Source organism: Varanus komodoensis, unplaced genomic scaffold (assembly GCF_004798865.1).
Source record: "Varanus komodoensis strain SLA01 unplaced genomic scaffold, ASM479886v1 scaffold74, whole genome shotgun sequence".
In the NCBI taxonomy this organism is placed as follows: Eukaryota; Metazoa; Chordata; class Lepidosauria; order Squamata; family Varanidae; genus Varanus; species Varanus komodoensis.
This window is the reverse complement of record NW_025336401.1, coordinates 2,999,331-3,011,612: the sequence shown is the minus strand read 5'-3', so window position 1 is coordinate 3,011,612 and position 12,282 is coordinate 2,999,331. Positions and strand designations below refer to the sequence as shown.

The 12,282-nt window shown below is 46.7% G+C and overlaps 1 protein-coding gene across 1 annotated transcript; it reads left to right on the top strand.

The window, feature by feature from the left end:
- The first annotated feature begins 1,677 nt into the window (after positions 1-1,677).
- MMGT1 (membrane magnesium transporter 1) lies at positions 1,678-11,099 on the top strand. The gene is made up of 4 exons (XM_044452700.1): positions 1,678-1,804; positions 6,157-6,209; positions 7,076-7,179; positions 8,197-11,099. The coding sequence occupies exons 1-4, from the start codon at positions 1,678-1,680 to the stop codon at positions 8,357-8,359; spliced, it is 447 nt and encodes a 148-aa protein (XP_044308635.1). The 3' UTR covers positions 8,360-11,099.
- The last annotated feature ends 1,183 nt before the right edge of the window (positions 11,100-12,282 follow it).

Below are 12,282 nucleotides of genomic sequence, written 5' to 3'. Positions count from 1 at the left end.
GGGCGCCGCCGCACGGCCGCCGCCCCGGCAGCAGCAGCTGGGCCACGGTGGCCATCGCTCGCCCGCTCGCTCGCTCGCGCCCCGGCTCGCTCCGCCTCCCTTGCCCCGCCGCCGGGACTGGAGGCGGGGCGGAGGCGCCGCCGCGGCTGCCTCTTGGAGAAGAGGGGCGCGCCGGCGCAGGCGCGGCCAGCCGAGCCGAGCCTCCTCCGGGCTCCCCCGCGCAGCTGCACCGGGGACTGCAGAGAAGGGCGCCTGCCGCGGCAGGGCTTCCTTCCCAAGTGGCTGAGGCGGGCGTTGGGGACGGGGCTTTAAACACTACGCCTGCTGCTTTCTTGCAGAAGCAGCTCGGCTGCAGCGCTCCGAGGTGTGCGCTTCCCAGGATGTGGTTGGTACCGAAAATATCCGGGGCTCAGAATCCAAAAAACAGATTGGGTTCAAATGCCGATGGACATGTGCACGAATTTCTGTGTGCTCGTAGCTTGAAAGGACCCTGTCTCCTGAGGACAGCCGCTTTGTTCAAAGAGTCATATGGGCAGGGGAGAGGAGGGCATACCCGGGGAAAACCCTTCAGGCAATGGGACCCAAGATGAAGGTGAAGCCCATGTGGGCCAAAACCCAGCTTACCCAAGGCGATGTGATGCAACAAAGATCACCTGGGGCCCTGGACGTTTATTTCAGCAAATCCCAGAGATTCAGGGTTCCAGCCCTAGTGGGTGTATCTCCCAACATCACCTCTTGCCGTCTACTTGGAAGTAAACCCTGTTGTTTTAAAGGGCCTTATTGACAGTGCTAAGTACGGCTGCAGCGCTGCAGGAGCTTATTCAGCAAGTGTGCCTATAATTGTGGTTTTCCCATACAAATCAAGAAGAGCCACTTGCAAGAAAAAATGGATGGAGTCACCTGGAACTCACAGCATGTATGTAAAGCATTCAGTTCTGTCAACAATGCTTTAGTTGAAATTCTTTTTTCTTTTATATTGGTCACATGCACAGAGTGCCTGCAATGGCTGCATGTCGAAACTGTTTAAATCTGTGTATGAACCATGAACTGTCACCACATCTGTAAATGGTGGCTGAGACATGCTGGGGTGTACAGACAATATCCATCTAGATAGGCGCAGGCCTGCTTTGCCAGGAGCGCCATACCGTGTGTCTGGCCGGAGTCCATTGCCAGTGCATGGCAAGTGCAATCCGAGGCAAGTTTAAACTGAAGAAAGCCTACACTTCCCAGGATGCTGGGCCGGTAGCCTCTCTTTAGTCTAGGACTGCACGTCTAAGTAGATGCATGTCTCATGAATTCATTGTTAGGTGCTATTGCATGATTTTCTATGCAAATTGAGACCACAAAATACCAATATCTACCAACATACTGGGAGTGGTAAGCTTTTTTAAGGCTAAGCATGCATAGAGTTTCACCTTTAATGAATTAAATGCGCTGTATCTGTCTTGAACCTGTTGCTAGATAGTTTAAGGCCTACTCCTAGGCAAGTTTAGGCAGTACAACAGGCCTACCACTCCCAGAATGCCCCGGGCAAGCCGCCTTGCTCTCAAGTTGCGTCACTCGCAGCGCTGCCCTCCCCCACTCTGCCGAGCGGGCGGTGTCGCCCACTCGTGACGCCATCGCAGCGCGCCAAGGAGGCCTCCCCGCGTCGCGCTTCTCTCGAGGCGCCCCATGCGCATGCGCGGCGCCGGCGGTGGCCAGGGAGGAGGAGGAGGGCGGATGATGGCGGCTGCCTCGCTGTGGAAAGGGCTGGTCGGGGTCGGGCTCTTCGCCCTGGCGCACGCGGCCTTCTCCGCCGCGCAGCGTGAGTGCCCCCCTCCTGTCCTCTCGACGAAGGGTGTCGGGGGGTGTCTAGGCGGGTCCGGGGTGCCCTCCCGCAGACTTCCTCCTCAGGAGATGTGGGCCGAGGGGGGAGGCCTGGGCGTGCGGGGCGCGGAGCTAGAGGAGCTTCTGGGTCGGAAGCAGAGAGCGGCGACTCCCAGGAGTACCCGGGAGTCGCCCATTCGGGCTGTGATGCCGCGGAGGGTCCTGAGGGCACGCCGGGGGCGCTTCCAGAGGGGTGACCCTCCTCGTTGGTTGTGGTAGAAGCAGCAGAGCGTCTTCCGCGCCTTGGACCAGCCTTTTCCCGCTGCCGCTGGCACATGCCCCGCGGGTGCCCTGCGGAGGTGTTGTCCCGCAGCTGCCATCAGCCCCAGCCGGTATGGCCATGGTCAGGCATCCTGGGACTTGTAGTCCAAGGAGCTGGAGTTTCCTAGGTCGGGGATCCCCCGTATCAAATATATTTAGGATCCAACATTTGAAGATGTCCAGGTTAATGTATTTATTATCTTTATACCCCACTCTGTTCCATGGGGGAGCTCAAGGCAGCTCCTTGTTTCCAGGTGAGCTTACCTCCAAGCACTGACTGATACAGCAGAGTTGCAGCAAAGCAGCTACCTTGCATTTTGACAGGAGTTTCAGCCTTTCACTACTTCCAGGCACTTATAATGATATACTGGGAAAATCCGTTTGAGTAAAATAAATGTAAAACTGACAAGTTATGACTGTGCAACAGAGAAAAGGCATCTTTGGGTACCATAAAGCAGCCATTCCCCACCTAGTTCCTTCCAGATGTGTTGCTGTTCAACTCCCATCAGTTTTACCAAGCATGGACAGTGATTTGGGAGGTGTACATATGCGTGGGGGAGGAAGCTATCAGTGGCTTCTAGCCTTGCTGGCTGAGTGTCACCGCCTTCACCAGAGGTGACTTGCCTGCATGCACCAGTTGCTGAGGAGCTTGGGCAGGTGGAGGTCTTGCACCCATCCTGCTTGAGCAGTCCTGTGGGCAGCTGGCTTGCCACCCTGTTTACAGAATGCTGGATCTTTGGTCTAGCATGGCTTTCTTATGTTCTAGTCCAGAGCTTCTGGATGGCATTAGGTTGGGAAAGTCTGCTTTAAATGGCTCACAGTGAAACCCCAGGCACCTTTTTAATGTGAAAGAAGTACATTGAGTTCAATGGGGCTTACCATCCACAGAGTGTGTAACATAGGGTTGCATCTTATATGCTTGCTTAGAAGTACATCCCACTGATTTCAGGGAAGTTTACTGCCATGTAAGCATGCAATGACTACAGCCTTATTGTGACAAAAACATTTGTGGACTAGCAGCAGCTGCTTCTGTTGTAAGGAGCAGCAGAAGTTTTATTTGAAAAGTCAAATGCCCATTTCTTTAACAGATAGGATGGGTGGATGGCACAGAATATGAATAGCAACTGTTCCCTTACAAGGAGTCTTGTAGCACTTTAAAGACTAGCATATTCATTTTGGCATAGAGTTTTGGGGATGCTGGAACTTGCAGGCTTTCTTGGATGCTTGAAGTGTTAACCTCAGATTGGCAGACATAAATACACTTGCTGGTGGTGAGATGTAGCCCTGTCACTACTTAAAAATAGGCATTTGGGAAACTATTCAGAAGAAGGTTCAGCCTGCTCTCTGTGTCCTCAAAATCCCAAATGGTAAGAATCCTGTGTTGTCTGTTCTGGATTCCAGTTCTGTGTCAGACTAGAGTTTGATGGAAAACTGGGAATGGGTTGTATAGTATGAGAACACGTATGCATTGAAAGGTGTTGTTAAGGAGACATGGACGTGATGGTGTAAGGTTGGGTAGCCAGACGGACAAGAGTTGCACAGAAATGAATGCTCCACAAGAGGCTTCTTGAATCCCTTCAGTGCTATGATGGGAGAGTAAACTACCCATTCTGCAGTTCTGCCACAGAAGTCTGGATCTAACAAATATCTCTGGGCTAACAACTAAGGCGGTCTATGACTGGAAGTGGATTAATCTTGATTATGAAGGCTTGGCAGGTGGAATGGAAACGGCATAAGAAACTGCAGTTTGCTTTTGATGTCACTGACCACAGGCTCTTCTGGTCATTCCTCTCAGGCTGTGTCCAGAAAGCGATGTTGGGGAACTGCTGCTTGGTGCCACAGATGTTGGCCTAGGGTCCCACAGGGTGCTGTTTTGTCCCCTATTTAATATTTACATGAAACTGCCAGGAAGAAACTTAGGGCAATCATTCTTAAAATGTATTATGTTTTTCATTATAGTTTTTCTGAACCTTTTGTAAACTGCTTCTCGATTAGTGCAAAGTTGAAGAATTTGGGGGAACTGGGGTATTTTAGAATTAAAAGCGATAGGTGAGAAGAGGATGTAGTAGGAAGATGCAGAAGTACACAGAAGGCATTGGTGTGTGATAAAAAAAACGAACTTAGTGGTCTGAGACTGTCCTCTAGAATGGCTTATCTAGCCAGTTAGGCAGCCCCACTCCAAGCCTAGAAAACATTAGCCAGGGTTGCTAAGTATTAAGGGACAACTTGTGGTGCATCATGTTGCATTCCACACTTCTGATTTGCTTGTCAGAGAAGCTGGTGGTCGGCATCCAGATCCCTCTGACTGGGATGATGATTTCGTGGCCTGTCCTGGAACTATGTCCCCGGGTGAAATAGTAAGGCTGGACAGTTGGTGCACTCCCAAACATTTCCTTAAGTTTAAAAATCAGTGGCTAATAGTTCATAGCTACAGTGCCCATAAATTACCTGGGTTAAAGTCAACTGATATGAATTCCGCCTTACAAGTTTTCTTTCTGACACAGGGCTAGCAATCTGTGGGTAGAGACTGATAATTTCTGATATGTATAATGGCTTGTGCACTGCAGGAAGAAAATGTTACAGTGATACTAGTAGGTTCTCACTCTAGCTGTAAACACTTGTACATGCATCTCAGCCCATACATTACTTACTGCTATACCAGTGACATGTGCTTATTATAGTTCTCTTAGCTTAGTCTTGGAATTATGCTGAAAATTTGCACAAAATCCTAAAGCTGGAAGGAGCAATTTCTGCCTAGTGTGGTGTAAAGCAGCCCTGGCTGCCTGCTCTTTACTTGGCTATTTCAAGTGGTGGGAAGACATCTCCTATTGTCTAAGAGACATTTATATATTCGTTCGTTCGTTCGTTCAGCTTATATGTTGCAATTAAATTAGTCTCAAGGACTAAGCAGATTACAAAAACACCAATTAAAACAACATCTCATAGTAAAACATAACAATACACAATATGCTGCTGAGGGGTGAGATATATTAAAATAGTATATTAAACTAAAGTGCAATATAAAACAGTACAATTAAAAAGGAACAATATAAAATCATTATTAAAATGTCTAGAAAATAGGATCATTTTGGCCTGGTGCTGAAAAGATTGTAATGATGGCACCAGACAAATGGCTTTCAGAAGGCCAGTCCATATAGGGAGTGCAACCACTGAGAAGGCCCGTCTTATGTTTGCTATCCTTCTTACTTCCTTGGAGGATGGCTCTCTCAGAAGGGCCTCCTCACCCTCTCCTTAGGGACCGGGCAAACCTACCTGGAATATTGTGATATTTTGCCTGATGTCCAGCCAAAATCTGCTTTCCTATAACTTGGACACCCACCTCCCCCACCAATTTCAGGTCTTGCAATCCTGGATAATAAGAGAACAGATTGTGTCCAGTGGCTAATAGCATTTGCTGGGGCCAGAGATTGATTGATTGATTAATTAATTACAAACATTTGTATCCCATCCTTCCACACAAGCGCTCAGGACAGCTTACAGGTTGTCTAAGGATTCCCTTGAAACTGATGAGCTTAATCAAGGTGGGGAAACTGGTGTGTCTCTCCACCCCCATGAAGTTGGACTACAGCTCCTATCAACTGCAGCCAGCATAGCCATTGGTCAGGGACAGTTGGGCACTGGAGTCCAACAGCTGTGGACTTGGCCTGTCCCTGAGCTAAATGAACATGCCACCTTGGATCGAATTCTTGGAGAGCTATCAGTGACTGTTTCATTGGTAAAGACTGGGCTCTATTGCTGAATGCATTTATTCATTAAAGCAAGCTTTGACAATCAGATTAATGCATCCCAAGTGAGCCTTAGCCAGTATGGCCCATGGTTAAGTAGGCTGGGAGCGGAAGTCCAAAACATCTGGAGGGACATGGGTAGGGGCAGACTGCTGTGTGGGAACAAGCATGAGGTGACCTCACATAGCGGATCCTATGAAAACCCAATAGTGTGGTCCTTTTCTGGGTTCTGCAGCTATAGCAAAGGAAATCAAAATTTAACCAGCATGTCTTTATGTTACAGATCGTTCCTATATGAGATTAACAGAAAAGGAAGATGAAAGCTTGCCAGTAGATGTAAGTTGTATGTTCTTTCTGCTCCAGTGGTGCAAGTGCAGGCTTGCCAGTGACATGTTTGCATTTAAACTCGTTTATTTGTAATAAAGTCACTGGAAGCGCAAACTGCATTCAGAACAAATCAGCCAACTTGATTGGCTTGTGGATACTGCCCTCTATTGCTTGACCTCTGGCTTCTGGTTCTTCACTGTTCCCACAAACTGACTTTGAGCCCGGGTGCCCTCCATGCTCCTTCCCATAATCTAGTATTCCAAATCTCCACCCCTAGCAAGGCAGCCATTGCAGTGCACCTAAGATTAAAATGTCCTGAATTTGGCGTCTCTCAGCCTTGCTTAGAAGCATCCCTCCAGGAATTCCCCACTCTCTTCAGTCAGTACTCGGAAAACTTTTGTCTTTCCTCCTCTTTGCCAAGTATTTTCTTTGTGTGATATTTACTACTCTACCCTACTGTGCACTTCCTTCTAAGTGTTGGTTCCCAGGTTTTTGATTTCTTCTATGTTTGAGTGATCAAAGCGTGCTCAGAATGTTTTGGATGTCTTTGATACAGAAACTAGTATTTTCATAGTATCAGCACAATGCATGCCATCCAGTCATTTTTCCATACTATTGAACCTTGGAGGATAGTCCTGATTGAGACACAATGCTAGTGTTCATATACCTGTTCAGCTGCATGAAAAACCTAATGAAATGTTTACAAGCAGGGCTAAATCCACTGCCCTGCACATTTCTGAAAGCCTTTGGAGTTTCCAGCATGAAAAGTTCAGTAGACATTCATGTTAAACCCAAACAAGAGATGAGGATTCTTGCAGAAGTTTGTACTTAAGACACTGAAGTATGGCATTCTTTTTCCTTAATTTGTTATACAGATAGTTCTTCAAACGCTGTTGGCCTTTGCAGTTACCTGTTACGGGATAGTGCATATTGCAGGAGAATTCAAAGACATGGATGCCACATCAGAGCTAAAAAATAAGTAAGTCTGTACTGTTGCCCCACACCTGTACTGCTTGCCTTGCTGCCTTGCTTTCTGTTCTCCCCACCCCTCCACCCCACCTCCCCTTGAGGAAGGACCCTTTTCTTCCGTTGCTGCTGTTGCTTGTCACTGCGTGGTGCTGTTAGAGTGAGAAGCTTCAGCCCACCCCATTTCCCCCTCACAGACCCAGAGTTACAAGAACTTGTCCTTTGCAGGCTGCCGTGCTAGGATAAATCTACCTACAGCTATGGGCCCCGATGGCTATGCTAAGCCTCTGTGCTGCGTTTGGGGGCTTTGCATGCTAGTTGCTAGAAGAGCGGTGCACGAGAGGGCTGCGGTCTTTGTTTGTTTGTTTGTTTAAAACATTTTTATGCCGCCCCCATCGCAACAAAGCCTCGGGGCGGCTCACAAAGAATACATAAAAGCATGCATAAATAATGACAATATAACAATGGGGAAAAAAGTCTTCCTGCCTGTTCCCTGCTCCTGGATTTCCCCAAAACCACTCGTTGGCTTCTGTGGGAAGTAGGACCCCAGATTAGTTGGCTGTGTGGGCTGGAGGGCTGCTTCTGTGATGACAGGACCAGGGGCATCTTTGCTCAGGAAGGAGTAAGGCTATTGTGTGACAACTAGCTCTGGGATTTGAGACATCCTGAGCGTGCTGGTGCCCCACCTGGCTTTGGCCATGGCAGCCCTGTACCTAAGTTGATAACACAGCCATTTCTTTAGAAGCATCTTTGGTGTAACAGCACCATTCCCTTCCTCACCTGTAAGCTCTCTGCACTGTTCCTTTCCAGTACTTCTGCTGCTTCTGCTACTGTTTGAAGGGAGGGTATGAAGTTATGATGTAACTTGATAATGTGTGGCAAGTCCTCAAAGCAACGGTATGGAATATTTCGGGTATGACAGTTCAGCATGGTTTGAATCTGAAATCCACTATTTCCAGGATGAACTGACAGCCGATGAATTGTTATGGCTCGGGATTAATTGCACTCTCCCTTTTTCTTTCTGCTGAAGGACATTTGACACATTAAGGAACCATCCATCTTTTTATGTATTTAATCACCGGGGCAGAGTATTATTTCAGTCCCCGGATGCTGCCCATTCTTCGTCCAACCAGGCTGCTTTGTTGTCCAGCGCATCACTGAAGTTGCGAAAACTTGAACCTCTCCGCCATTAAAAGATTTTTACAGATCATTCTAAAAATAGAACAGGACACTGAACTATAATATTGGAGTTGGGGATGTAAACACTTTTTTAATTTCTGGAGCAGTATTTATATTGATCTTCCAGACTTTATTTTATATATATATATATATATGGTTGCGTGCGTGCGCGCGCGCGCGTGTGTGTGTGTGTGTGTGTGTATATATATATATATAATATTAAAAAGGACCTTCTCTGTACACTAATGACAATGACTGAATTGTGAATTGGCAAACAGTGTAAATTCCTGCTAGAATTATGCTGTGAAACATGCATTTTACTTTTCATCCCTTAAAATGCTCTGCGGTTGATTAATGTAAAACAAATTCTGTATTACCAAAAAAGCAGATGATGGTTTTAATGCAATAGATAAGCACAGAAGAGGGTATTGCTTGCACTGTATTGTTGTATGCTGAGGAAGTGGCTGGAGTTGCTTTGTAACTGTCCTTCCACACTCCCCCCACCCCTTTCCAGCCCTTGAGAGAAGACACGGATGATTGTTGTATTCATGTCTTGGGCACTGTGTGTGGAAGCAGTGTGACCATTCCATGAAGCCGTCTGGACGGCAAATAGCAGTGCCATTCAGTTAGACACAAGTTTTCAGTGGGAAATGAACCAAAATGTTGCCAGGAATGCCAGTTCCCTTCATCTTTGGTCAGTGTCCTTCCAGCAGTCCAGAATGGCTCACAACTTTTGAAGAGAACCATTTTTGAGAGAAAAATGTAATGACTGCGAAGTTTAATCAGCCAGTGGGAAGGAGTGTTGAATCATAATCCCATGTATTGCATCAAGTGCTCCCCACTGAAAACTTGCTGTCATTACCCACTGTGGATTGTCGTTGAAAGTAAAGCTAGCGTGTCCTAGTACTGGACTCATTTGTGAAACCGGGATTATGGCTATAAAACTAAGGCATGCTGCATACCGAAGGTCTGTCTGGGAGAGGTGGGACTGCTGAAGGCGTGAATGGCATGTAGCAGGACAGGTATGCTCAAGGGCTGCTTCTGATGGCCATCCTAGGATGCTAGATGGATGTTCCCTTCTTTTGATGTTCATCTCTCGACTTTCTGCTATAATGGGTGCATGTTGATTCCACTCCCTCCATGTATATGTATGCTCTCTTACTGGAAAGATGGGAGAATGTTTGGTTCAGACATGGGAGAGTGGCTGCGTTGTTTGAGTAATTTAATATGTTCGACGTGTTTTTCCACTGTGCTCAGTTGCTCTTCTTGCGAGTGGCATTTGATCACCCGAAGAGATTTCGTCCAAATCATCTGCCCAGAGGGTGTGGGCTGTTTGGGTGGAGGGGATGCATTCCCTTGCATTGGATAAATGCACGCCCCCAAAGGGGATTTTCAAGGAACGTGCCTGACCCTCTGCATCTTCAGGGGGCTCTTTGCACACCACACTTTCCTACAGGAGCAGTTCCTGCAATGGGGGAATTTGCAGCATCCGTTCGTCAAGTGTGCTTTTGGGGTCAGTTGAGCATCTGCTGCTGATGGGCTAGTGTTCCTGGAGCAACAGGAGGCACATGTGCCATGCTCCAGAAGGCCTATTTTACTGGCAGCCTTCCCATTCTGCTGCCCTTCAGTTTTTGACTACTATTCCCAACATCCCCAGACAGCATGTTTGGTGAAGGCTGCTGTGTTTTTCTGCAAGGAAAACCCTGCAGAGTTGCCCTAACCAAAGAACTAGGTGGCTGGAGTTTGAATGTGATGAAGAAGACACGGCCTTTTTGAAAATCTGATAATGGCTTTTGTTCATTAGAAGTTAGATTTGGTGTTACGGTCCTTTTCTTGAGTAGACCCTTCTTGCTTTGTGTTGAGTCCGGGTAGTGTTCTGCCGGTTAGCCATACAGAACCTTACTCCTACCAGCCTTATTCTCCAGTTTATGCTAGAATGCAGCTGCTGTAGAAGCTATAAAGTGTTGGGCCTACCGACTTTGAATATTTCTTTTAAGCTATTGAGGGTCTCCTTCAAGCATTCTCCAGAATCGTGACTCTGGAAGAGTTGCAGCTAGGTTGTCCTTACTCGGCAGTCATGTTTCTGAGCCACCCCTCTCTGTGCTGGGTTGCATAAAGTAAGAAAGAGGGCCCTGTACTAGAGTCCCTGCGGAGCCCACCACAGAAGTGCACCAAATGGCTGCAAGGACAGCAGCAAAATCCTTAATGGGTTGCCTTGGAAAGAAGTCCCCGCAATTAAGTGGAATTTTTGCTAGTGACCATTTAAGGTTACAGCCACCATCAAACTCCTAAACTGTTAAAGGCAAACTTAATAGAAACACTAAAAAAAAAAAAATAGACCAGTGATTAGCTAGTGGCACAAGGGCAATAGAAAGGCTGAGAAAATGAGACTTCTGAAATTCAATTTGCCCATTCTGAGTTTGCTTTTCAGTACCACTTTGTATGCAAGTCATTTCAAGCTAGGTTACTTATTAAACGGTTACTGAGGAGCCTAGGCAAAACCTGCATTGGGTTGCCAAAAAGGGTCCATTGTGGCAAATGCTGCTGCCAGGAATGGAGTCTTGCTCCAAAACCCAAAGGCCTTTTCCTCTTGAATGCATTGTGAAGTTTGCAGCCCATTAAAGCACTTGGGCTGTTTACAATCTTGCAAGAAGCAGCCAGTTACCCGTTATCATTGATAGTTATTTCACAAGTGTGCAAACTTTGTTTTCCCTTTTTGATCTTGCAATGTCTAATAAAACCTACTACTACAAAGCACAGGAGTTGTGAGTTATTTCTGCAGAACCTGTGTAAGCTAATGAAGAGAACAGACTATTTTCCTGAATTGAAGGGAAAGCTTCCTGACTTTATAAAATCCTTCAACTTACTGAATATATTTGATGGATGTTGCTGCACTTTCTTATTTTGCTTAATAATTGACAGAGCCTTGCTTTGGTTTCCAGAGGAAAGTCCTAAAAGGAACTTGTGGCATAGCTCTAGGTATAAGCGTGTTTGGCCTGTTCCACTGTAGAGGAAGGTTATGAGGCTGAATTCATTGGAAAATTCTGCTCTTTGAAAAGCATTGTGAAAGCCTTGTTCTCTCACCTGGGCATTTTCCCCCATGACCTTGCATAGAACTTGCTTACAGTAATTTAGGGTTACTGTTAAAAGGATGGCGGCAGCACATGGGATGTCGTGGAACATTGCTACTCCCCAGTTCTCACAGTTAAGTCCCTTCTGTAATTCATGAAAACATTGGATTCGCCTTAAGCAGTTGGGCAAATGCTCATCATGGGCTTTCAATGACAAAGCTGCTCTGTCCTGAACCCTGATCCAAGAAACTGGGACTCAGTGGCAAGATGACATGCCAAAGCCTTTAAAAAAAACTGCTTCCCTAGGTTAGTTCAACAGCCACCTTTAGAGTTCTGCCAAGTTTTCAACAGCTTTGCCTCTTACAATCCAGGAGTCCCTGATATGTATAGAAGATTGGTGAGAGAAGTGAACTATTCCCAAACACAGATCTTGCTGTAGGTGCTCTGCATGGAATTGTTTGGTCCCATTTGTAAGATTCAGAGCCTGAGGTTGACGTTTTTACTGTAGTGGCCACTTTGTTTGAAAGACCACAGATTTCCAAACAAAAATAAACGTCAGGTGGCAAAATCAGGCAGCAAACTGCAAACATCTGACAGGAGACTAAGTCTACTTGTGAAAGTAAGCTTATGAGCTGGCCTGGAACCCCTTAATTATGTGCCTTGATTCCATCTGTAATCATAAACTAACACTCCATTTCCCTCCCTGAAGAAGGGAGCACAGCAACTGAAGACTACAGTGCAGCAAAACATGAACTGCACAAATTAGGGCTAGGTTTATTTTTAGCATCTGTTAGTGTATCATGCAAGTTTCTTCCACTAGGCCTATAGGGAGCTGTGTTGCTCAAGTCAAGGCTGGCTCTGGCCTG